The following is a 27387-nucleotide window of genomic DNA, read 5'->3' on the forward strand; positions in this document are numbered from 1 at the left end:
ATGAGAAAGCCCTTCTAGCTTTTAAATGGAAAGTGGGACATAAAGGTGAGTTTGAATTTCAGCGGGAAGCAAACACTTCCACTCATAAGGGAACCCCTGGACTCTTAACAAGATATATCAGATTTGATATATCACAAAGAGCCAGCTTCCTACACCCACCTTGCCATTCATCATGGTCTTCCAATTGAAAATCATTTTTTTTTAAGTGCTTAGTTTCTACCACTGTGCAGCCACTTCACCAGATAAACCATCTGCGGTCCTTACATTGCCGGGCAGTAAGTTTACTTTCTATTCTTTGCTATTGCAGTGGAATCCTCAACCCCTGCTCACCTTTAATGCTTTATTCCGCCAGAAACCCAAACCCTGACTTTTCTACAACAATCTTCCAAAGGCCTCTGCTTTCAATTCCTCCTTTTCAGCCTCATCTGTGGGGCCAAGCGCTATACCCTAAATGAATAGTTTTTGATTATTTTTTTTCAACTACTTTCAGTCCTAAACCTGGTTCCCAGTTTTATATGAAACTTTTTCGCATGGTTCACTCAATATTTGTTTTTACTGTGGTTATGTATATTCCACAGTACATATTTACTCTTTAAATTTCATACGAGAGAGTCAGCTTAATTTTGGTCTTTCATTATTTATCACAAGGGATTTTGTTTGAGCATTCAGTTTTTTTCCCTTCTATAGCTTTCACCTTGTGCCTGTGAGTCACTGTCCAAGGAAGGGATGTGCTTGCTAAATCATTGTCAAGATACCTTCCAGGCTCAATGTGAGTTTATTACAAACGCGTTATATAATATTTCCTTTTTGGCACAAGGATGTTTTCTTTCAAATCGCTCAAGTATACATGTGTCTCGAGGGTTGGCCTTATAGCTTTTCATTGTCTTTAGAAAGGGATGCGGTGGTATATTCTGGTCAGTGTTTATAAATATTAATGACAAGCCCTTGTAAGAGAAAATGTTACTTACCTATAACAATAGTTTTCTATTGAAGGCATCCCTATTAATTTCTTGAATAAACCTTCCTTCTCCCTTGGTGAACCAAGGAGATTGGAAGCAGAAACCTACATATAAGATCCTATGACCTCACTGTACCATCAAAAAGAACTGAGTGGCTGTCAACGTGGCAAACAGTCACTGAGTGGCATGCAGAGATAGAGGAAGAGCAAGGGCAGCCTTAAAATGACAGCACTGTTTTTGCCTTTATGAGGATGCATGGCTATGGACACATTTGTATTTCATTTACCCCCCTTTTTAATTGGAGAAAGAACAATGTTTTGTGTAAGATTATTCAGTGCTTATGAATATAATGAGGATAGCTATGATTGAGAACTGGTGTATTGTGTAGGAAGCTGGCTCTGTATATACTATACCAAAGTAAGGTATAGTGAACACAGTGGATATATCGTCACTTCTGGGATGCAACAAAGTTAACCTGGTGTTGCACAGCACCACCTACCTGTGCTTGGGAAAAATCTTCTGGATAAAGTCTGGAGCCTGGGACTATTCTAAAGGTCAGGAATCTGTGGTGAAGGTTCCCACCAAAAAGGGCATTACATCAGGTAAGGAACTTGCTCATTAAAACCAGTTAGCATTCAACCTTGACATGAACACTCTGCAAGCTACTAAGAAAGCTTCCTTCAATGGGAGGTGTTGGCAGTTTCACATAATGAACAGTTTCCAGAGGTAGCTCCATTAGTTTTTAAAGGGTTATTTTGAATTCTCATGGAACAGATACCTTTCTAACTGAAAAGAAACCTCTTTAAGGCTCTTGTTAAAATATTTAATCATTCTGCCATCGAAGGGAGACGCTTGAGAATGACTTGGTTGGAAATTTCCGATGGCTGACAACATACTTTAATGAAAAAAAGCAATTAACCACATTTAGCAGGACTAAGATATGGTAACAGTCACTCCTAGCATATTGGCTTTTTCAGGTAGAGATGCAGAACCTATTCCAATTAAAGACATATACAGTCTAAATACATTGGTGTTCTATTCGATATTCATGCACTCTGGGGTGATATCCAAATGTATTTGAGAATCTGGATTAGCAATGGAAGGCTTTTGTGCTGCATTTTGTCAACGTTTTGAATAGGAAATCCAGTCTGCATGCAGTATTCCATTCAAAAGGTGGACTGAATACTTTGCTTTCTTGCTTGGGCAGTGTAGGAAGCTGGCTCTGTATATACTATACCAAAGTAAAGTATAGTGTGCACAGAGTCCAGTGGATCCCCAAAGGTAGGCAGAGGTAAAAGTAGATGTACAAGTTACTTACCGTAACGATGTATCTGGTAGAGGCGATTTTTGCCGCAGATTCCTGAACGTAGAATTATCCCCAGGTGTGAGACTGGATCCGGAAATCTTTTCTTTTCCCCAGCATCTCTGCGCGCCGCGTGACTCCACCCTGTCGTAGTCCGCGGGTGTGACGTCAGCGAGGTCACATAAGCCCCACCCCGGCGCGCCAACATCAGTTTTCTTCTGGGAACTTTTCCACGCCACAATGCAGAGCCATCACAAACAAAAACTGTGAGACTATAGGAACATATGAGAAGGCCCCATACTGGAAACAGCAGAGTGTAGAGATGCAGGAGCACCCATGAATCTACCAGTCAAGGACCAAAAGGAGGGAAAGGATGCAAACCCACCAAACAAGCATCCTGCTAGGGAGGAGTGAAAGAGGACACTCGCAGAAGACAAAGCACCCAGCAGCAGGCGAGTGCCTAAGAGCAAGCTAAGGGCCCTCACAGAACAGGGAGGAAGGGCAGGTCGTGAAGGAATCTGCGGCTAGAATCGTCTCTACCAGATACATCGTTACCGAAGGTAAGTAACTTGTACACCTGATAGAGACTACTAGCCGCAGATTTCTTAACGTAGAATAGATACCCTAGCCATACCCACAGGGAAGGAGGGTCTGCGAGAGGACCCACCAGCCTGGACAGAACAGAAGGCCCTATAGGGGACAAGTACAACGGAGCCCTGTCCCCACAGGCAAGGGGAACCCCTACAGTCAGAACACCACCGATCCCAAGGGGGATGCGGGAAGAAGAAAGGAAGAGTAAGCCCGTTCACACTCCGCAGAGGAAACAGGGGCAAGGCAAGAGGAGGTTGAAGCACCCCACGCCTACATCAGCCAACAAAAACCTCCATCCCGGGCCAAGGTACGGAAGAGGAAGAAGATCAACCTAGAGACCACAAGGAGACGAGGCAGAAAGAAGGCAAGTTCCCCCCCCCACCGTGAACACACCCATGAAGAGGGCAGCTGAGCCTACCACAGCTAGAAGTCAATAGACCAGAAGAACAGCGCCTACAGCAAAAAGAGAGCCCAGGGACACCCAGGAAGACTGGGCAGGGTGCGCCTGAAACAGGGAGGAACAGAAATACATCTCAGCCCTCAAGACACTGGGCCAGAAGGCGAAGAAGGCCCTAGACACACACACACACACACAACACAAAAAGACGTGGAACCAGAGCCATGACGCCAGGCCGCAGACGGCAGGGCAGACCAAGCTAACAGCGCAGCAACCCCGGAGAAAGACACCCCGGGCGCTGCCAAAGCATTTCAAATACCTAGAAGGGAACTGTACCTGCCATGTACTTCAACACCAGGGAGAGCCAACACAGCTTCCAGGCATAGAGCAAGCTATATAACAGCTACCACTAACCCACCTAGGGAATGTTAAGTCCGAAGACATGGGAACCCTCTTAGGAAGAAACTTCCGCAGCAGAGGACAACAAAAAGATCTGCAGGAGAAAACCTCCCGCAGAAGGCTTGTCAAGCAGCCAAGAAGAAACAACCAGAAGGCCTAATCAGAGTGCCAACCTGGAGTGGATAACCCAAAGGAAAAAATGTGTGTCAAGAAGGGCCGGCCAGCAACCAACAGAGCCACAGTCCCAACAAAAGAGGACTCGCAGGCACATGAACCACACAGATCACACAACAGGGGCAACCCACCCAAAAGAAAGAACAGCTCCCAAGAACCAGATCAACGCACAAGTCACTGAGGGGGAAGAGGAGGAGGAGGCCGAAGCCCCGCAAAAAACTTCCGGATGGCCGAGTCTGCCAGGACGTGGAACAAAAGAGTGCCATCAAAGGGAAGATCCACCAGCCGTTCCCAAGCATTTTCTGGGAACACACTGTCCCGAAGCCAAGCATGGCGGCGAAGGGCAACTGAGGAAGCCATGGCCTGACCAAGCACCTCCGAGATGTCCGGAGGGAAGCTAAGAAAAAACGCCGCCAGCTCTCTGCCATATAACACATGGTGCCACAAATCAACACCAGCACCCTCCTGAACAGCTGCAGATCCAGGGGACTTCGCCGAGTCCCACAAGCAAGAGGTGTCCCTAGCCAACACACAAAGTGTTAAGGGCTCGAAGCAAACATATTGCACCCCCAAGAGTCCAGCCAGTGGGCCTCCCGTGATGGTGGAGACAACAGACGGCTAGGAGGGAAAGTCAGTCCACAAAAGGGGCCCACTAGCAGAGGGGTGGAGGGAAAGACACACCGGGTCACGTGGTCCTGGAAGGTGCCGGTGCAGAAGGTGTTGGGGCACTGAACCCCCCCCCCCCCCGGGCAGGGCGCCCCCCAGCCCCCATCAGGGAAGAATGGAGCGAACCCTCAAAGGTAAGCAGCAACTCCCTCCCACCAGAGCCCTGGGAAAGAACCTCCAAAAGGTGATCTGCAGGGAAATGAGCAGCAGGCTCACCCGTGCGCAAACTTCCCACAGCCGGGGAAACAGAGCAGGCGAAGGCCGCACCCGCCTCCGTAGGGCCCCGTGGTGGGGAAAGCAGCTCCTCTGTTGGCGATGGCTGCAAGCCAAGGCGACCATCCCCTAAGCCAATCAGAGTGTGGAAGGGCCAGGTCCGGAAGGGAGACCGAGGCGCCGAGGAGTGGGGGACCTGTGGTTCCTCTGGTGAAAAACACAGCCGCTGTGACGGTGAGGAGTCGGCCTTTGATGACGTCGGGGGAAAAAGCAACGACGCGGCGGTCTGTATCCGACGAGGACGACACCAGCAGGCGTACACTCTCCGGGGAAGAGGGAACGTCCGAAGATGAGTCCACGACCTGACGCCGGTCCGGTGCCGTAGAATCCGCAACCTGGAGCAGGGCGTCATCGTCGTCTAGTGCCACCGGAGACGCCAGACCGGCCTCCGCCGCATCACACAGCACCGGAGACCGGGGCGGGACCAGAGCCGAGGCGGCTATGGGATGGATCCGGCTCGACCATTGACAAGGCAGCCGCCTGCGTGGAGGGACGAGAGGCGGCCGGGAGGTGGCAAGGAGCCCCCCGCCAGCCACGACCCATGAGTGGACGAGAGGTGACCGCCAACCCCCATGGCGGCGCCAAGGCCGACTCTATCTCCGGCGAGGCAGCCGCCTGCGCAGAGGGACGAGAGGGGCCCGCCAACCCCTGTGGTGCCGCCAAGGCCGACTCGACCGCCAACGAGGCGGCTGCCTGCATTTAGGAACGAGAGGGACAAGGGGTCCCCCGCCAGCCTCAACCCATGATGGGATGAGGGGGGTCCACCGACCCCCTGTGGCGCCGCCATGTCCAGCAGCTGCCGGCGCCGTAGCGGCGTCACCTCGGCCTTAGACAGGATCACCTTGTCAAAGGTCCGAGAGGGGCCGGGAATACGACCTCCTGCGCCACCACAGGGACTCCCGCAGAAGTTTGCGGCAAAGCCGGGGTGCCGTGGTCCGAAGGAGTGTCCGCTGAAGGGCCGCACCCCAACGGCACCACATCCTCCAAGCTTCGATCCGAACCAGTCTACGCCGGAGCCGCTGGCGACGCCACGGAGGGCCCAGCACAGTGCAAGGGATCCGCTGACGCCGCAGGAGGGGAAGGAGGAGGAGGAAGAGAAACCAGCGAGGCCTGTAAAGCCGCCGCATATGTCTCCATCTTGGCTCTCGACGCCACCTCACTGGGAAAAGGTGGATAGGGGTACGATACGCGGGGCCGCATCACCCGCGGAGAGCCCACGCCCCCAACAGGCCAGAAACCAGCCCTCGGGGACAAACTTCGACACTTACCGACAGGGGAGCGACGCTCTTGCAGCACAGGAGAGGGATGAGGACGAAGACGGCTGCTTTGAAAACCTTCCGAAGAAGCTGATCGAGGGGACGAAGCCGACCTGGACAGGCGAGCCGAGAGAACTTTCATCCGGCGTTCCCGCCGCAACTTCGGCTTCAACCGCTGGCACGTCTCGCAATCAGTGGAGCCGTGATCTTCCCCCAAACACCACATGCAAATGAGGTGACGGTCCATTGCCGACATCAGGCGTCCACAAGACGAACATGTTTTAAAGCCCGAAGGCATCCACACACTGTTCCCACAAAACACAATAGCTATAGGAAAGGTCCAACAGGCCCAGAGCAAGAACCAGATCTGCGTTGCACGCGGAAAAGGAAAAAACTGATGTTGCCGGGCCAGAGTGGGGCTTAGGTGACCTCGCGGACGTCACGCCTGCGACGACATCAGGGTGGAGTCACACGGTAACGTTACCACTACCCCGCCCCCCCCAGCGCGCAGAGATACTGGGGAAAAGAAAAGTTTTCCGAATCCAGTCTCACGCTTGGGGATAATTCTACGTTAAGGAATCTGCGGCTAGTAGTCTATCAGATAATATGTTACTCTCCATTTGTGGTAGTGTGGGAAGCAATAAGGTTTAAGCATTTATTGTACACACACAGACAAGAAATGTCCTCACACACTCCGAGACTGAACTCAGACCCATTTGCTTGTATAAAAAATATTATTCAGTTGTATTTTATGTCTAGAACCAAGTCCTTCCTTGTATAGGTAAGTGTCATCACACGTTGCAAGAATAATGCAGTTAAATACAATTTGAATGCAGTTGAATGCAATTGGATTGGTTACAGGTAAGTCACTTGTTCAAAAACATTATAGAATTACTTTTCAATTACTATTGAAATGAGTTTTTAAGTTACTTTTTCTACTCAGTGTGACATGCCTAGATATCACATTGCTAAGGGCAAAGGGGGGGGGGGGTTCAAGTTAGCACCCAAAGTGCACCCACAGCATCACAGGGCAGCCGGGTGCTGTTTTGGTGTCGGTGCCCTGTTTTAAATGGGAATTCTCCGGTTGCAACAAACACTGCAGGCTCGGGTGCAAGGCACGTATGTGACAAAAGGATATCAGGCCAAGAAACCTCAGAACACTCTTCAATGGAACACAAGGAGGAGCCAGAAATGTCAGGCTCATAACCTTAATGTCCAGGACTCCTTGTGGGGGAGGAAAGGCCTTGAATGCCACTGTATCCAGGAAAACTCCTAATCTTCAGCACAGGATACAGGTAGGATTTCAGTTCGTGATGGAAAATCCCAGCTATGACAGAAAGTGAATCATGGTCAGTAGGTGGTCCACGACAGATGGTGGTGAGCCAGCCTTTAGCAGCTAGTCGTCAAGGAATGGGAATATATGTATCCCAGATTTGCAAAGATGGGCTGTGACCACTGCCATCACTTTAGTAAACACTCTGCTGAAGGAAAGAATGGCAAATTGGAAAGGCTACAACCTCACCACAAACCACAGGAAGAGAACTGCAGAATGAGCTTATGAAGCTACACATCCTGAAAGTCTAATGGCACCACTGAGTCTCCTGGATCTATTGGCGAAAACCATGGGTAGTTATAATCTTGTACCTGTTCTTAGAAGGATGCTGTTCAAAAGTCAAAGTTTCAGAATTGGCCTGAATCGTCCATCTTTTTGGGAACAAAAATAAATAAATAATGGGAGCACCATCACTTGCCCTTCTCTGCCCCCAGTATTTGCTCTATTACCCCTTTGGACAGTAGCGACAGCACTTCCTGCTCAAGGATGGTTGCATACTTTGATGCAGTCTGAATTAAAACAGGTGGTATTTCAGGGTGATAGATTTAATGGAGACTGTGTCAACTAGTTGAACGATCTGCAGCACCCACTGATCTGAAGTTATTGCATGAAAGCCAGGCAGGATAAAGAGACTTTCCAACTAGAACAAATAGTGCAGCCCAGAGTTTATCGTATACAGGTAAGCCATCGGTCTTGTGCTGTCCAAGCAAAGGCTTGCTGAATTAGTCAGTAATAACTGGTAGGGTTTCACTGGCCATGTCCCACAAGGTATGCATGTAGCATCCCAAAAGGTAGACTGCCTACAGGGACGTCAGGACCAAAGTGGACGAGGAAAAGGCTTTCCCAAAAGCGTCAATGTGCTTCTGTCCGAATGCACAGTAGAGAATGTATTGGTGAAAGCCTGAGCGACCAACTTCGGAGTCTGCTGGAGTCAAAAAGGTCGGATTTCTATGGAAAGAGCTAAGACACCTAGATAATGGGTGACTTACTGGGGAGAGCTGAGCACGGCTTAAACCAGGTTGATATCAAGGTCACTGTCAGAGCCTCGTTAAAAAGCAATAAGGGCTCTGAAGTACGAGGCCCAGACTGCAAGCTGTCAGTAAGTTTACCTCTATCTCTATAGTTCATCAAAAACAGTGATCGATGGAATGCCTGAAATAATCTCAACCAGTAGCAATTGCTCAGGCCGCATCCAATTTCATTGTTTTTCATCCACCATGCCACCTCAGTTTGCGCCCAGTCACATCAGTCTCGACCAAGCTCCAATGGGAACAGTCTAGCCCGAACATCAAGGCAAGATCCTCCCTGAACCTTAACACAAGCAACCCAGGACTGGTTTTGCACTTTTTTAGGTCTCATCCACCAGGCATAGCTTGGTTCAAGTGAGACGTGTGCACAGGATCCATGTCTGGGCATACCCATCCGACTTAGGGTGACACACTAACTGTTAGTCTCAAAGGCACTACAAAGGGAGCTAAAATCAGTCTGCAAAGCTGCAGCTTGGCCACCCTAGAAGCCTCGATCTGCTGGGTTGGGGTCAACGACAGCCGGGGGAACTCAGTGACCAAAAGCCGAAGGGACTCAAGAGTTGGATAATGGCAAAGTCGGTCTTCTGACTGCAGAGAACACAACTTCTCAGCAAAGGAGGAGTGGCGGAAAAGGGAGAAATCCACTTGGGTTTCATGCACTTGTGGCACAAATTGCCCCTCAACTTCATGCAAGACATCCTGGAAAACAGCAACCTGGAAAGGGAGCAGAATCAGAAGCAGACCTGCAACTTGGATCGGCAACTTCATCGCTTTCTGAGTTAAACCATGTGGATATTTGCCTTTGGCTCCCCGATTGCCTTCGAGTACATCATGGAGGATAGGTCATGTGACTTCAAGTCGTTAATTGATTTAGTAGTGTGGCTGTTGCTGAAGCATCTGTAGAAGGTAATCAGGAAGGTCTTGTGTCTATTAGTCATAATACATACAGGATGTGGTTTGAAATAGTACTTGACAGCTTGGAAGAAAGTTTATTCTGGTTGTTGGTTTACAAGACTATTTGCAGAAAGATATCACATTTTGCTCGAGTGCTGGCTTATTTGCAAGCAGTTTTCGTTTTTTACTGTTGGGGATTTCTGCTCTCCATTTTCAAGTTTACATAGCCCCCTCCTATAGACAGTCAGTTACAGAATGTACGAAGAGGGAGAGTATTGGCATACACACTTGGTGTACTGGAGCAAATCAGGTTCATAATTTTCAGAAGAGGTGCAACGTAATAGTCAACAAGTCAATATATGGAGATTTGGTAGGTTCAGTGAGCACAGCAAGTGCTGAAGTTCTTCCAAGGGCATATTTTAATGAATCATGTTAGAACCCTGAAGGGTTTGGGGTTGGCTTCATGGTTTTGTTTTGTGAAATACGGTGCAGAAAATGGTGTGAGGGCCCAACAAGTCATGGGGAGAAAGGGAGAGGAGAAAATAGAGGAGCAGTTCTAATCGGTTTCCTCAGGAGAGAGAAGTGGCAATGTGGGTGATGAGGTACAGAGAGGTTGTCATGGAGAGGAAGGACCAAACACTACTTCCCACACAGGCTACAACAATTCCAGAATGCTGCAAATAGACATGCTTAAATACAGACTACATCATCCTTGCTCCCCAGAGTGTGCACTGAATTTCAATGGCAAGACCTGGCTCTACCAAGGAACTTCATATCATTCATTCCTCCATTCTACCATCAAAGGTGGAACCTCCAATGCAGAATTGCCACCACCTTATTATCTATTCATTATGAGTAAGCATTAGCTAGAGTTCTTTCGCCATAAATGTAACAAAACTCAGGAATTATCACCCTACACAAACCAAAATGATTACCCACACCCACGGCAAACATTGCTGAAGACCTGATTTAACACATGATCCTTCAAGCCAAGCTTACATCATAAAAAAGTACATATACACAACAAACCTATATCCCACATTCTTTCACATTGCCTCTGATATAGGTGATGGTGTAAGTCAAGACAACCACAACCTGAATTGAGCACACTTCCAAACCTTGTGCATAGCATCCAACATTCAACACAGGCCTCCCCCAGTAAATCTACACACTATCAACCATTCACAACATGAGCAGCATCCTACTCCGCTATCTTGGCAAGCAATTAATGCCTCTTTAAAGGTGTACGGTGTTATACAAATGTTATGATCCAATCAATGGTACCATAAATGGCATGCAGGTAGTACACCTTTTCAGTAAAAGAAATTCTTTCTTTAAAAACCTTTTAGTGAGTGTAGTGCCTTGACTGCAAGAGAAAAAAAGATCTACAGAAAAACCCAAAAGTAACCCACAATTTCACCACATGTTCAAAGTTCTTTTTTTAAATTCTGCAGATGATTTTGTTTAAACAATCCTTAAACTGTTTATTTTACCCACCTTCCACCTTCTTCAGTAGTATCCAAACAGCTTATAATATGAATTAGCTGCTGACCAATAAATTCTTTGGTCATTGAGTCTTCAATTCGGTTGAAGTCTGCCTTTTCCTCTTCTGTTAGGACAGGCAAGCTCCTGAGATAACTGCCAAAAGAAGGAAATGCACAATACATCAGTCACCTTCTTCTTTAATTAACCTCTACAGCTTTAAATATCTACAAAATAACATATCCCTGAAATTCACTGGAAAAAAAATTAAAAGGTCAGTTAAGGTTTAGCAAACACCAAACAGAAAAAGCTCTAAAATTCACCACTTAAGGAGGGCAATGCACAGAAAACATCAATTTGGTGTTGGCAAATAGGTGTTTCAAGAATGGTGGCCACTGCTTGTTATGGCACATTATGTGCATCAATAAACTGCAAAATGTCTGTGGATTTACAAGTTTGGATCAGAACTATAACTCCGTTTTAAACACTGGTTTAATCAGTGAATTTCATAGGATTTTGTTACTCAATTTCCAAATCCCACTAGGGCTATGCTCTGCTACTAACAGGTGGCCTTAGCAGAGGGCAAGGCTTGCTGCAGGGACTGCGCACTACCTGTGTCCATCCAAGCAAAACCAGACACTCATGAGTGTGTTTAACTTTGCAATTGTTTTTTTAACACGACTGAAACATCCACAATGGCTGCTTGCTAGTTGATTTCAAAGGGCATTTCAGTTCTCTGCACATTGGCCCTGCGATCCAAGAAAAGCAGACACTGAAGATTGTGTTTGGCATTGCTTGCAAAAAAAATAAACACTTCCAGAAACTCTTAAAAAGGCAACTCACCATATAACTCCACCTCACACACTTTTTTCTCTGTAGTGCTATGTATCTTCCTATTCACTGCCCTGGGATTGGTTACCTTTAAACTTGACACCCCCTTGCTATCGAAATTTGTTTTCTCACAGGGTTAAATTCTTGAGTTGGAGCAGTCAAGATTCAAAATGGCAGTTGGTGGGTGGCCGGGGGGGGGGGGGGGGGGGGGGGGGGGGGGTCGAGTGGAGCAAGGCACCTATCCAGCCAATCATCTTTATAAAAAATAAAAAAAATCTAATTGTAATTGCTAGGATTTATGAGTAATTACTTGCATGTTAAAATAGGTGAGCTATACAAAAATCATAGTTCTTTTATGCCCACTCAGAACCCTTTTTTAAACTTATATCCCAAAGGTACTGAATAAATTTACACTAAACCAAAAAAATGCATTTATTCAGAGTTAAGTTCTACTTTAATGACAACCAACTTTAGCATAAATCTGTGCAGCCCAGGAAAGAGAAAATGGGAAATAGCTAGTCTTAACACTTCCCATACATATATGTATATTGTTGGACCTGGCCCTTTTGGCAGGTTCACCCCGAAACTTTTTGCTTTTTCCTAGCCTATTTCTGTAACCTGGTGTTGGTGATTTTAGGTCTCTGCACACTTTTTCACTGTGGTCCAGTGTAAAGTGCGTGCGCTCTCTGTGTGTGTGGTGAGAGTGACCTGCCCTACCATAGGAATGCATGAGGAATATGTGTGACCATGGTAGTTCCTGATGTGTGGGGAGTGCATGGTCGAGTATGGTATGTGCAAACTCGTGAGATTGAATGCTGCGCAATGATGTATGCGGCATGATTGTGTCTAGTGTGGAAGTGGCACTTAAAGTTGGCATGTTAGTGTAATTTGTGTCTGGCGTGTGATTGGCTGAAGCTGGCTGGTGAGCCTGGCTCCAGGAGTCAGGATCGGTCTGCCCCGGTGGTGAATGGAGAGATTAGCATGCTGATGTGAGGGAGGGGCGGCACCTGGGACCTGAATAGGGCTGGGCTTTCCCCACACAATGCTGGCTCCACCCCCTGTGGTGCGTCTGATGTCCCTAGCCTGGCCAGTGAAAGGAGTTCCCCATAACCAGTTGTAGCTGGTTCCCACATTGCCTGCACCCTGCTAGACAAAGGATTTGCTGTATAAAAAAGGGGCTGTGACCCCATGAAGTTGTTCTGGTTTCTAACTGGAATCAACCAGGGGCGTGCTGCTGCTTGGGCCCAGGGGAAGGCTTGCCTCCCTGGGCCCTGCCCAGCCCCTGGATACCTGATGGACTTATCCTGGAGGACTTCTTTCGGGGGGCCCTTTCTGCCTGGCCTGAGGATGGCTGGGAGACTTTACTTGCCCTAGAAGCCTTGTCCTGTAATGCCCTGCTTGCTGCTGGGACCCTCCTTGCTGTGGGGGTCCTTTCTGGGGCCTTTTTGTGATTTCTGGGCCCCCCAGCGCCTTGTGGGCGCTTTATCCCGATTGCTGGGCAGAGCGCTGTTGTTGTCCCTCGGGGGGCCAAGCCCAACAATATAGTTTTATGCCTCGCAGGTGCCTACCCTGCATTATGATCGCTATTTTTATTTGATGGGTGCCACCCCATTTATTTAGTTATGTCACGGGTGCCCACCCCGTTTCTGATGTTATTTTACGCACCGAGGGTGCCCACCCCTCATTTTCCGCCGTGGAAATCACCGCAGGCCGGCCCGGGACACCCCCGTGATGTCATTCCCCGGGCCGCGCTGCGATTGTCTGCCGGCCCGGGACCTGACGCGGAAGGAAGGGAGCAACAAACATGGCGGCGGTAGCAGGGCTCCCATGTGAGGGGGAGAGCCCTGCCAGTGTGCAGTGAAGCCCCGGGTCCCAGGACGGGGCCCTGGTGAAGAGGCAGTAGGGAAACGTCCCAGCGAGGCTCCTGTGAGGGAAGAGGAGCCCCGCCTGCTGCCCCGGTGAAGCTCCGCGTGTGCTGGCAGCCGAGACCAGAGGAGCCGGGAGACCGAAGCGGAGTCCCCAGAGAAGCCGCTGAGTGTCACGGGCTGGGGGAAGCTCCGGGGACGCTTGCAGTGCCTGAGAGAGGCACAGTGTCTGGAGGCGGGTCGAGCGGCCCCGTTTGGTCAGTGGGCGCTCCCACAAGAGGCACCTTTTCTGCACGAGTCCCCGAGCGGGACTCAAACGTACTAAGGGCATTTGTTTACCTAGAGCCCACGAGCAGTTGCTATTTTCGAGTCCCCAGAGGGGGGGACTCCAACGAAGGGGGCCATTGTTGTTAGAGGGGGCATCGGGGCACATTGCCGGTGCCCGCCCCCCCTCCTGCCTGCGCTCATTATGCTTTCTGAGCCAGATGGCTCCAGCGCCCCCATGCTTCTTTCCAGAGCCTAGAGGGCTCCAACCATTTGCGGGCATGTTTTATGTCAGAGCCTGTGTGGCTCCAACGTTTGGGCGCAGTTTGGTTTCTAGGGTCAGTGAGGACCCTGTCGCAGTTTTGTTGTCTCCCAGCTGCCCAGCAATTAGTGGGCAGCTGCACCATTTAGGCGCCAAGGTAGAGAGAGTACCTGTGTGGGACGGAGATGGCACAGAGGTGCCAGGCCTTCACAGCTGCACAGCACTTAGTGCCAGCTGCAGCGTTTAGGCCCTTGGGATTGTCATCAGCTGCCCAGCAGGTAGTGGGCAGCTGCAACGTTTAGGCTTGCGCCGTTGGCACACCCCATGACTGGCGCTGCGTGGCAGCGCGCCCTGACATTCTGGACACAGGGCATTTGAGCCCCTTCTTGAGATGGCCAGTTGGCCAGGGGGCTGGTATGTGGGTAGGGCGCAAGGCCCTAAGGTGATTTCTGCGCAATTTGACTTTACTATGTTTATGATGGTAATTGCCTAATGTTTTTTTTGCGCAATGTGATGTTACTATGATTATGAGGTTATTTTACCTATGTAGGTTTATGTTAGTGAGATTAGGTTTCACCGTGAGTTACGCCCCTAAATGTGATTTATTCTTAGGAGGCAGAGTCTAATGTGTTTAGACTAGTGAGAGATTGCCTACTGTAGTTATACTGTTTAGGCCTAAATGTGATTGCTGCGTAATGTGCTTTGCCTTTATGCTTGTGTTATACTTCTAAATGTGCTCATGCTTAGAAGTTTGCTTTGCCTAGTATGTTATACTAGTGAGTTTGTGTCCCTGCGTGATCTAGGCCTATGGTTATTAGTATTGCGTAGTGTGTACCTACCTTTACCAGTGGTTACCGGTTGTGATCTATAATTGTGATTTGGTGTGACAGTTATTCTAAGTGCTAGTTCTACTAAGTGCTGATTCTGACAGTGGCCCACGTGGCCCTGTCCTAATGTAAATAATCCCTTGCGAATATTGCCTGTGCCAGTTGGCGCAATGTATATTGTGTGATTACTATCTGATGTGTTTTGACAATACAAAAGTTATTTTTATATAACCTTGTGTGGAGTTTCTTTTATGGTGTGCCTGGGATGTTGTTGCTGTTGTGTGCGTGTGCAAATGCTTTACACATTGCCTCCGGGATAAGCCGGTCTGCTCGTGCCAAGCTACCAAGGGGGTGAGCAGGGGTTATCTTGGCGTGTGACCCCCTTGCCCTAACTAGAATGGTGGTTTCTGCCTGGCTTTGGCGTAAGCCTTAGTCAACCAGAAATCCCAGTTCTAACATATATAATCTCAAAATGATAATATTTTAAAATGTACCAGCTGTTGAGACTGAGAAGATGGATAGGCTGTATAAACAAATGGGGAAAAGTGATGCTGTACTTATGCAGACGTCTTTTTTAACTATTTTTTATAATCTTTAAAAATATATTGTACTTCAAATTACAAAAAGGCCTCGCTTTCCCTAAAAACAGTTGATTACTAGGGAGTTAACTGACACACAACTGTTGGTGTTGGAAGTACATGTTTGTCTCTGCCTGTCAGAAAGGTTTACTGAAATGGATGAGGATTTTTTTATTTTATTTTTATTTTGCGTTTTATAGAGCACGAACTTGACCTATGAAGGTATCAGAGCGCTTTACATGGTATACAGTGATACAAACAAAAGGTTTAAAGTGCAGAAATATACAAGATCAACATGTAGGGTTACAATCACTAAGAAAGTTTGTAATAGCACAAGGACCCGTATGATCTCAGCGTGAGGAGTTGGTGATCTGGGAAAGCGGTAGTCTTGGCTTAGTCAGGCAATGCGGTGGTTGCGTGCAGGCCTTAGACGAGGAATTTACCCATGAGGAAGGTTTTGGCCTCGTTTTTGAAACGTGCTAGAGAAGGGATTCTTCTGATGGCAGGTGGGAGAGAGTTCCAAATTCTTGGTGCTGCTCCAGTGAACGCCCGGTTGTAGGTTCTTTTTTTCTGAAAGGAGGTGGGTTGGAGTAGGAGGTTTCTAGCGGACCGGGAGTTCCTGCTTCCTCCAGATATCACTAATTTCTGTGCCAGATAGGGGGGGGGGGGGGGGAGTTTGTGTATAGGGCCTTGTGTGTAATGCATGCAAGTTTCAGCTGAATTCTGGCCTCTAGAGGGAGCCAGTTCAGTGCTGTCATGTGTGGCGAGATGTGGTTGAACTTCCTGGTGCCTGTAAGTAGCCTGGCAGCCGCGTTGAGGCAGGCTTTAAGAGGCACTAAGGAGATCTTGGGCAGTCCAGTGAGGGTGGAACAGCCATATTCCAGTCTGGGGAGGACTAGTGCTTGAACTGCCATTTTTAGGTCAGGAGCATCGATGAAAGGTTTCAGCTTCCAAAGGTAGCTCAAGTGGAATCTGTCTGCTTTAGCCATTGAGTAAATGTGGTCTTGCATGTTCAGGTTCAGTCGAGGATTATGCCCGGGGAGTCCACAATGGTCGGTGGGCAGTTCAGGCCTGTGATGGCCTTGATCCACCTTTGAATCTCCGGGTTGGCTTTTGAAGGGGAGATTAGGAGAAATTCAGTTTTCTTTGCATTAAGTTTGAGTTGGTTATTGGCTAGCCATTGGACGGTCAGTTTCAGGGTCTCATTCAGGTAGAGGATCTCCTTGAGCGAAGAGATATTGATGTATATTTGGGTATCGTCTGCATACATATGGTAGGAGATGTTGGCAGTACGGATAACTTCGGTGCGTGGCTCTAGGTAAAGATTAAAGAGGGTGGGGGACAGGGTTGAGCCTTAGGGGACTCCGACCGTGACAGGGGTGTGAACTGATAGGTTGCCATTAATGAGGAATCTCTGATAATGGTTGTAGCGGAAGGACCTGAACCATTCTAGTACCACGCCATCCAAACTCATCCTGAATTTGAGGCGTTCAAGTAGTTTTTCATGGTTGACCGTTTTGAAAGCAGAGGATAGGTCAAGGAGGATTAGAAGGCAGGTTTTGCCTTGGTCTAGGGCTTGGAGGGCATCATCCACGATGTGGAGCATAGCAGTTTCAGTGCTGTGCCCTGGTCTGAATCCAGATTGAAAGTCATCAAGTAGGTGGAAGTTGTTGATGTGCTGACTTAGTTGCTGTTGTACACACTTCTCCAAAACTTTGGCTAAAAGCAGGATATTGGAGATGGGTCTGAAATTGTCAGTGTAGACTGGGTTCAGTGAGGGTTTATTAAAAATGGGGAGGACTTGGCCAGCTTTCAAAGGGTCTGGGATCAAGTCTTGCTGAAGAGAGGCGTTGATAATTGTAGTCCAGCAAGGGACGATGGATTGGGAGACATCAGCGAGGTAGTTGGAGGGTAGCGGGTCGTTGAAGTGGTTATTTGGCTTTAAGGTAGAGAGGATTTTTTAGATAGTATCTTTGTTATAGTATTCAAAGTCAGTCCAGTGGGCTTTATTCTTAGGAGAGGCTAGGACGGTTGGTGCGGAAGAATGGGGCAGGACAGGAAGAGGTTGGGAGTAGGTGGTGGTACTGAGTTCAATTCCTAGTGCCGAAATGTTATCAGCGAAGAAAGAGGAGAATTCATCTGACGATATTAGCGATTTGGGGGATTCTTTCGGTGTTTTTGCCAGTTTATTAGATTGGAGTTTGACCAGTTCGAAAAGCTTTTGAGATCTATTCTTGTCGTTCCCCAGTTCCGATCTAAAATATTATTTTTTGCAATTGAGGATGTGCTTATTGTAGGCATTTCTCGCCTGGCAGAGGGGTGTTGTCTCCAGATTCTTTCAGATTGCCATAGGGATCTCCTCTCCATATTGAGGGAGCCAGTGAACCATGGGTTTCTGTCTTTGATTTGAGATCTTTTCAGTTTAAGGGGGGCAAGGTCGTCCAGAATGTTTGAGATGGATGACGAGTAATGCTCATTGAGGTCGCTGACCATGGTTATGTGCGAAGGGGGGGTGAGGTCGGATTTGCAACGGGCCGCTAGTCTCATCAGGTCGAGATTCTTAGTATCTCTGGTCCAGCGTTTAGGAATGTTATGTTATGTTAATTTATTTTATAATGCGCACAGCTACCCAACAAGGGTTTCCCAGCGCAAGCCAAAAGAAGCTCAACAAAGATCTGACATTAGCAGTGTTGATTAAAAAACCAAGTTTTTAATTATTTACGAAAGTTGGGAAGCAGCTTCTCCCTCCGCATTGCAGCGGGTAAGGAATTCCACATAGTGGGCCCCAGCAAAGAAAAGGAACGACCTCCCATTCTTGACAACTTAATCCTGGGAATCACAAAAAGCTCATCTGAAGAAGAGCAAATTAGTCGAGAAGGATGGTAAACATATAGCACAGGGCTTTACATTTTATACGATGTTCTACTTTAAGTCAATGCAGTTCTCTCAGACCGTTACCCGTGTTAGACAATCTAGGAATCCACATAACAATCGGGCTGCAGAATTTTGCACCACCTGAAGCTTACGCAACACATCTCTGTTGGACCCCAAAAAAAGGACATTACCGTAGTCCAGGCGAGATGTTACAAGCGCCTGGACTACCGTCCTTTTGGTGTCCACAGGGAGCATCCAGATTATTTTTTTTAGTCGTTTTAAGATGGTAAAACAGGTGGCTGCAATTTGAACTGCCTGTTTCATTGACAATTTATTGTCAATAATAAAGCCTAGATTGCGGACTTGAGAGGCGGGCGTGGGTAAAGGTCCCATTTCATCTGGCCAATGTTGAGGGCCCCAGTGTTCAGAATTTTTTCCAAAGATAAGCACTTCCGTTTTATCCCCGTTTAACTTAAGCAAATTGAGCTGCATCCATGCTGCAATAAGCCCAATTGCAGAGTAGACGGGCCCCGTTTCTTATCAGCCGATAAAGAAAAGATGATCTGAGTATCATCGGCAAATGAAAACAGTGTAAGCCCTGCTGCTTCAGCAATCACTGCTAGGGGATGCACATAAATGTTGAAAAGGAGTGGGCTCAAAATAGAGCCCTGAGGTACTCCATACTGGGATGTAAAAGACTTAGCGGTGGCCCTAGAGGAGAACACCTGGAAGGTTCTCTCCGATAGAAAGGAGGATAGCTAGCCAAGCGCCGAACCAGCGATGCCCAATGCCTGTAAAGATTTTATTAATACGGTGTGGGAAACCATATCAAAGGCGGCACTTAGATCTAATAATATAAGGGCCACTGTATCACCATCATCCAAGCGCTGACGTAACAATTCAGTGACACCCAGCAATGTGGTCTCTGTAGAAAATCCTGGCCTAAAACCTGATTGTGATGTATGCAAAAATTGAGAGGATTCCACAAACATAGCTAATTGGCCATTCACATGCTTCTCCAAAACTTTAGAAAAAGTTGGGAGCAGGGAAATAGGTCTAAAGTTAGACAGCATGGCCGGATCTGCATTTGGCTTTTTTAACAGTGGCAGGACAATAGCATGTTTCCAAATCATTGGCATTACTGCCTCCATGAGAGAAGCATTTAGTAGCTCCATGACTACTCTTAAAGCAGGTTCTTCCATCTGAAGAAGCACTGAGGAGGGGATCAAGTCACATGGCGAGCCCGATTTAATGCTCGCTAAAACATTTTTTAAAGGTACCAGTGTCCAATAGAGACCACTGCTCTAATTTTAACTGAAAGCCTTCAAACATGGTATGCACCCGTTCACTATCAATCTGAGCCGGGTTTAACACACCAATTCCACCTAATGTCTGATGGATTTGTTCCACTTTATTTATAAAGAGGTTAGCTAGAGAGTCACACTGTGGTTAATCAAGAACAGGTGGACTAGGTTGGGTCTCTGAACCAGCTAACTTCTTAACCATTGAAAATAAAGTACGAGGACGGTTTTTTGCCCCCAGAATAGTAGAGGAGACATAATCCGCTCGTGCCTTCTTGCATATAGCATGATATTATTTCAATGCGGCTTCATAGATGTTTTTGGAAAATCACCGGTTGAGACTACTTTGTCTTGCGGGCCACAGGTAAAATAAAACATGGAGTGATGGTCAGACCAGTCACAAGGGTCTATGGAGATAAACTTGACTGCGGAGTCCTTAGAGATGATCCAGTCGAGGATGGCCCCTTTTGAGTGGGTTAGCAGTGAGCAGGCTTGAGTCATGGCTAGGTCACTTAAGAGGTCTTTGATGGCGTTGACGTGGGGATCTTTAGTGTCGTTCCAGTGCAGGTTGAAATCACCCAAGAAAATCTCTGGCATTGGAGGAAATCTTTGTTGTCAAGATTTCCAAGAGGTGATCAGTGAAAGAGTCGTTGGAACCTGGGGGGTGGTAGAAAATGTGCAAGTTACAAAGGTGTAATGAGTTGCTGCAGATGGAGAGTGCAAGGTATTCGCAGGAGTCAGTGTAGACCGTTGTGAGTTCTGTGACAAGAAGGGAGGATCAGTAGATACAGGCAATGCCTCCTCCTTTCTTGTTGGAGTGTCTGTCCAGTCTGGCGATGTAGTAATTAGGTGGGATTAATAAGTCCAGGCAGGGGGAAGAGTATTCGTGTAGCCAAGATTCAGTTAGTATGGCTTGGTCTAGGTTTTTGTCCAGGACGAGTTCAGCAATATCAGCGGCATGTTTTACTGCTGAACGGCAGTTGATTAATAGACCAGATAGGGAGGTGTCTGGAGGAGTGTCAGGAGTCTGGGCGGATAGAGATACAGGCACAAGGTTGCTTTTTACCACACTTCTGTTATGGAGGGTGGCTCACCTGTTAGGGTTGATGGGGACTGTGCTGATGGGGTGTTCAGGACTCGTATCTAGCAGACAGGGGATGGCTGGGACAGAGTTGTGGTCTTGGAGGATGGCTAGGATTTCGCTTCCTGTGAGGTCTAGAGGATTGGAGGAGGTGATAGGAGCGTTGTAGTAGAGTGCGAGAGCGAGGGATTCCTCCTCAGAGAGGAGGCAGGGCGGTTTACGTGGGCGAAGATGTCTCAGAGGCAGCGGGAGTGGGTGTTTGGGAGGCTCGGTGTTCGGTGAGGGGGAAGTAAGCAGTGGTTTGAGGTTAGCAAGTGAGATCTCGGCAAGCTGAAGGAGGTTCAAGAGGTCTAGAATGGAGCTATGAATGCTCTGGGTGAGTTTAGCCGCTCTGGAGTGCAGAGCTTCAAGGTCGTTATAAACAGGGGGAGCTAAAGGGCAGGGGTTCAAAGTTTCAGGAGCAGTCACAGGGGCATGTAAAGGTGGAAGGGGAGAAGGATTGGCTAGAGCAGGCTCCGGGGTCTTTGGGGGAAGGAGTATCTAGCTCACAATGTTGGCGGATGGCTGGCGGGGAGGAGCTCGGAGGTCATGGGGCGGTACTGTTATAAGTGCCGGGGGACGAATTATGATGGAAGGGGTGAATAGTGGTGGTGGTGGAAGGGGAGAAGGATTGGCTAGAGCAGGCTCCGGGGTCTTTGGGGAAGGAGTATCTAGCTCACGATGTTGGCGGATGGCGGGCGGGGACGAGCTCGGAGGTCTAGGGGCGGTACTATTATAGGTGCCGGGGACGAATTATAACGGACGGGGTGAACGGTGGTGGGAGCTGTTGGAGGGCTAGCTTTCTCAGAGACAGGGGACAATGGGAGCGTATCGGTCTCCCCATCAGTGGGGGGCACTAGGTGGGAGGAGATTACAGGTGTAGGGGAGATTCTGTAGTCAAGGACAGGAGACATGTTGCACAAGTATATCTGTAAGAGACATTAGTTAGTGATAGATTCCTTACCTCAGAATATCCCCAGGCGTCAGACTGGATCCGGAAACTTTTGCGTAGCAATACCCCTGCGCGTCGGTAGGCGTCGTCCGCTGCTCCGCGTCAGTCGGCGGCGTCGTTAGAGCTGGAATGACGACGCCGGAGTACTTAGACGCCGCCCTCACGCGCGGACGTAAGTTCTGATACACAGCTTTTCCGCGCCAGATACGCAGAGCCATGATGGAACCATAACTGGTGCCATGAAACTAGAGCCCTGAAAGGGGATGACCTTAACCTTAGATATCGGTTCGCAGAACGGGGAGGATGGGTGGGTCGGTAAGGAATCTATCACTTACTAATGTCTCTTACAGATATATCGTTACACAAGTAGTAACTTGTGCATCTAAAAGAGACACGTTAGTGATAGATTCCTTACCTTAGAATAGATACCCCAGCAATACCAACCCCGGTGGTGGGGCTGCGAACCAATAATCACACCAGAAAGTCCTGGAGGACGGAACGGCCGAAGAAGCCATCCCTCCGGACTGGACTGTCCAGGCAGTAGTGTCTCGCAAACGTGTGCAGCAAGGCCCACGTGGCTGCCTGACAAATGTCCTGCAAGGGGACTACTCGGCCCAGGGCAGTAGTAGTCGCCGTGGCCCGAGTGGAGTGGGCCCTCAGCCCAACAGGAGTTTCCTTTTTAGCCAAAGAGTAACATGCCTGGATGCACAATACGATCCACCGAGAGACGGTCCGCTTGTGCACCACCCGTCCTTTCTTAGCGCCCACGTAACCAACAAAGAGTTGGTCATCCACCCTGAACGGGCGTGTGCGATCCAGATAGTAAGAGCGCACGTTTTGGGTCCAGACGGTGGAGCCTCTCTTCCTCTTTCGAGGGATGCGGAGGCGGAAAGAAGGTGGGCAAGGTGATGGACTGCCCGATGTGAAAGGCTGACTACCTTGGGCAGGAAAGAGGGCCTTGTCCGCAGCACAACCTTGTCCGGATGGACAGAAAGGAAAGGAGGTTTGGAAGAAAGAGCCTGGAGCTCACTCACTCTCCTGGCAGAGGTGATGGCAACCAGGAAATCAGTCTTCAGAGTAAGAAGGCGAAGAGGACAGTTATGAAGTGGTTCAAAGGGAGCGCACATCAGAAAAGTAAGTACAAGGTTCAAGTCCCACTGAGGCATCACGAAAAGAAAAGGAGGGAACATGTGTTTGATGCCCTTCAAAAACCTATTTACAATAGGGGACTTGAACAAAGATGGCTGATCAGGTAGCCTTAAGAAGGCGGAAAAGGCAGAAAGGTAGCCCTTGATAGTGGCCAGAGCAGAGCCCTGTTGGGCCAGAGAAAGAAGGAAGAGGAGAACCTCACAAAGGGGGGGCAGAGAGTGGATCCACAGCCTTTGCTGTGCACCATGCCACAAATCTACTCCACCTGCAGGCGTATACCGATTTTATGGAGGGACGCATGGCTGCCAGAATGACATTACAGACTTCAGGAGGCAAGTCAAATGGCTTAATCTGTCGCCGCTCAATCTCCAAGCTTGTAGGTGGAGACTGAACAGGTTTGGGTGGAGAACCGTCCCCTGCTGCTGCGACAGAAGGTCCTCCTGAAGAGGCAGACGAATCAGGGGATCGACAGACATGCTGAGTAGCCCTGGATACCAATATCTTCGTGCCCAGTCCGGAGCCACAAAGATAACCTGGGCCCGGTCGCGCCTCATCTTCTTCAGCACTCTGGGCAGAAGTGGTATAGGTGGAAAGGCGTACAATAGACCGCAACTCCACTTGCGACGAAAAGCGTCTCAGAGCGAGTGCCGCCTTGGAAATTCCAACGCGCAGAACTGATGACATTGCGCGTTCTCTTCTGTGGCGAATAGATCTAACCAAGGCTCTCCCCACTGCTGAAAGAGGCCTTGCGCCACGTCCAAGTTCAGACGCCATTCGTGAACTATCATGCACCTACGGCTGAGTTCGTCCGCCCTGGCATTCAGAGAACCTGCCAGGTGTTGAACCACCAGGGTCACGCCCCGATGTTCCAGCCACTGCCAGAGGCGCAGAGCCTCCTGGCAGAGGGTCCACGACCCCACCCCGCCCTGTTTATTGCAGAACATCATGGCGTTGGTGTTGTCCATGAACACCTGCACTACACTCCCCCGGACAGAGGGGAGGAATGCCTTCAGTGCGAGTCGGATCGCCCGCAGCTCCAGAAGGTTGATGTGGAGCTGGTACTCCGACGGAGACCAGATGCCTCTGATCTCCGCCTCTCCCATGTGGCCCCCCCAGCCCTGGAGGGACGAGTCCGTCACATCTACGTGCTCCGGTTGGGGTAGGGAGAGGGATCTGCCGCTGACCCAATCGCGGTTCGTGAGCCAACACTGCACCTGTCTTGCAGTGCTCTCCGAGATCAAGACACGGTCGGACAAGTTGCCCTGATGCTGGGCCCAGTGAAACTTCAGGTCCCACTGCAGAGCCCGCATCCGCCACCGGGCGTGATGCACCAGAAGGATGCAGGAGGCCATCAGCCCCAGAAGTCGCGGCGTCAACCTAACCGAGACTCGGGATAAAGGCTGAAAGATCGGAATCAGAGCCTGAATATCCCGAACCCGCTGTTCGGGAGGATAAACCAGAAACTGCGCAGAGTCTAGAACAGCTCCGATGAAGAGGAGCTTCTGAGAGGGACACAGGTGTGACTTTGGCACATTGATGGAGAACCCCAGCAGGTGCAGGAGGTCGGCCGTAGTCTGGAGGTGGCTGACGACTGTCTGGGGCGATCCCGCCTTCAACAACCAGTCGTCGAGGTAGGGGGAAGACTGAAACCCCTAACCTGCGCAGATGAGCTGCGACCACCGCCATCACTTTCGTGAACACCCGTGGGATGCTGGTAAGGCCGAAGGGGAGCACGGTAAACTGAAAGTGCTCGTGGCCTACCGTGAACCGCAGGTAACGCAGGTGGGCCGGCAGGACAGGGATGTCGAAATAGGCGTCCTGCAAGTCCAACGCTACCATCCAGTCTCCTGGGTCTAGGGCAGCTAAGACCTGAGCCAAAGTCAGCATCTTGAACTCCGGAGGAAGCCGTTGATGTTCCGTAGGTCCAAGATAGGACGTAGGCCCCCTTTGCCCTTCTTGGGTACCAGAAAGTAGTGGGAGTAACAACCACACCCTACTTCCGGCCCAGGAACGCGCTCGATGGCCTCCTTGGCCAAGAGGGCCGTAACTTCCTCTTGCAGAAGTTGCAAGTGATCCCCCGACACGCGGTGGTATTGCTGTGGCATGGCTGGAGAAGTCGTATCGAAGGGGAGGGAGTAGCCCCTTCCGACGATTTGCAGCACCCACATGTCCGACGTGACAGTGCTCCAGTGGGAGTGGTGATGGCGAACTCTGCCCCCCACTGGCGTCACATGGGCCTGAAAGCACGGACTAGGAGGGTTTTGAGGCAGATGCTGCAAGGGAAGGTGTGGACTGGCCTCGCCGTTGTCCCCTACCGCCGCCACGGCGGTTTCCACGGCCGCCACCGCGCTATGTATTAGCCTGCGGTGCGTGGCTGGCAGCACATGTGGGAGCGTCCCTTCCTTGGCCACGAAAGGAAGGGAAGGCACCCGTTTGCTGGCGTGGGGCCAAGAGGCCCAAGGACTTGGCGGTAGCCCTGGAGTCCTTAAAACACTCAAGCGCATAGTCTGCCTTGTCGCCAAAGAGGCGACGGCCATCAAACAGCATGTCCAGAAAGGTGGCCTGGACATCAGCCGAAAAGTTGGCGGTCCTCAACCAGGCGTGGCGTCAAACCGCCACCGTCGTTGCCATCGCTCTGCCCAGTGAGTCCGTGGTATCCAGCCCACACCGGACGCAATAGCGCGCTGCATCTCGACCCTCCGCAAGGGCTTGGGCGAGTTTAGTCCGGGCCTCCTCCGGACATTGTGGCAGCACGCCCGCGACCGTGTCCCACAGAGTGTGGGTGTAGCGGCCCAAGAGGCATGCGGTATTGACTGACCGCAGTCCCAAACTCAGGGACGGGAACACCTTCTTTCCGAACTGTTCGTACCTCTTGGATTCCCAATCGGGCGGAGCCGGTGGGAATGCGGTCTGGGAAGTAGAGGCCTGGATGACCAGGCTCTCGGGGGTGGGGTGGGTGGACAAGCAGCAGGGGTCGCCCGGAGACGGGCGGTAGCGTCTGGCCACGTTCCCATCTACAGGCTGACCTGTAGCGGCCTTGGACCAAGTGCCCAAAAGAACGTCACACAAGGCCTCATTAAACGGCAGCAGAGGCTCAGCCGAGCTTGCCTGCGGTTTAAGGACCTCGTGAGGAGGTTAGTCCTCACGGCCGCGACGGGGAGCTCTAGGCCCAATGCCCTGGCTGCCCGCGTCAACACTACACTGTAGGCAGCCCCCTCCTCCGTAGCCACGGTTAGAGGGGAGACAAAACCAGTGTCTGGCGAAGTGTCCAGTCTACTGGCATCCCCAAGCTCATATGTCCAGTCCTGTTGAGACTGGCACTCCTGTGCCAGAGGGTCCACAGACCCCTCTCAATCTCCATAGTCACCCATCACCTGAAATTCAGGTTCAACAGATGGGGCCGGTTCGTGGAAGTAAAAGTCTCCATACGACGTCGAGAGCGGCGCCCAGCGGCGCCGCTCCGGAACCGAATCAAGGGCAGGATCGGGGACGGCGGTGCCCGTAGGCGGCGACACACTAGGGGCCGGCGTCGGTGAGGTCGACCGGCGACGACCCGGATCCGGATCCAGTGAGGGCCTGCGGCGCCGGGACCGAAGCACCCGACGGCATCGGAGCCGAAGCACCCGACCCGCTGGGTCCGAAGGCGCCACAGAGCCCGGCGGAGGAGGGAGAGACCTCATGGCCATGAGGTACCGCTCGATCTCCTCTGGCGTGGCATCGTGCCCAGGGAACGGAAGGTATGGGGCAGGTTGCGGCGCCCACGACTCCGTCGGAGCCGCGTGGGTGGTGTCCGGGTGGGTCGGAAGAACGATGACGCCGTTCCGACCTCTCATGCTTACCTGAGGACCTTGATCCCGAAGACCGACGCCGACTCTCGGAACTACGAGGGCACCCACCCCGCGACCGGTCCCTCGCCGTAGGAGTCGTAGCGACTCGAGAAAAACAGATCAAAAGATCAAAAAAGTTTAGTCAAAAAGTGACTAAGGGGTAGAGCTTCTCCAGATCTGCGCTAGCTGGCGCGGAAAAAAGAAGAACTGACGTCAGCGCGCGAGGGCGGCATCTAAGTACTCCGGCGACATCATTCCGGCCCTAACGACGCAGACGACGGACGTAGGAGCCGCGGACGACGTCTACCGACGCACAGGGGTATTGCTACGCAAATGTTTCCGGATCCAGTCTGACGTCTGGGGATATTCTAAGGTAAGGAATTTATCACTAACGTGTCTCTTTCAGGGGGGGGATAGGGTGAGCAGAGGAAGAAGCCCTTGGAGGGTTGGCCTGTGGATGGCTAGGCATGTTAGGCTGGCAGGACGGAGGGTCATTGGTGCGGTTGTTGGTTACTCTATCAGAGTTATTCGCGTGGTTTATGAGGAGGGGGAAAGGTCTGAGAGGTTGTTGGTTGAGGCTTGAATTAGAACAATGCCGTTTTTGTAGAGGGTGATGGTGAGGTCAGTTCGCAAGGTAGGGGAGGGTGCTATTGTTAGCTTGGTGCCATATGGAATGTTCCTGGTTTTATAGCTTTGTGTCTATCAAGATGGCTTCAAGTGTACCACACTTTTTGTCATAAATACAGAATGATCAAGCTCTAGTTGTTCATTAGAGCACTCTG

The 27387-nt window shown here is 50.1% G+C and overlaps 1 protein-coding gene across 1 annotated transcript in view; it reads right to left on the reverse strand.

Annotated features, from left to right (window-relative positions):
• NCAPG (non-SMC condensin I complex subunit G) overlaps nucleotides 1-27387 on the reverse strand; it is a 453174-nt gene that overhangs the window by 257448 nt on the left and 168339 nt on the right. Inside the window, exon 9 of the mRNA XM_078678420.1 lies at nucleotides 10771-10911. Within this exon, the coding sequence (XP_078534546.1) occupies nucleotides 10771-10911 (141 nt within the window). The remainder of the gene's footprint in view (nucleotides 1-10770; nucleotides 10912-27387) is intronic.

This window comes from Lissotriton helveticus, chromosome 2_2 (genome assembly GCF_964261635.1).
Source record: "Lissotriton helveticus chromosome 2_2, aLisHel1.1, whole genome shotgun sequence".
Taxonomy (NCBI): Eukaryota; Metazoa; Chordata; class Amphibia; order Caudata; family Salamandridae; genus Lissotriton; species Lissotriton helveticus.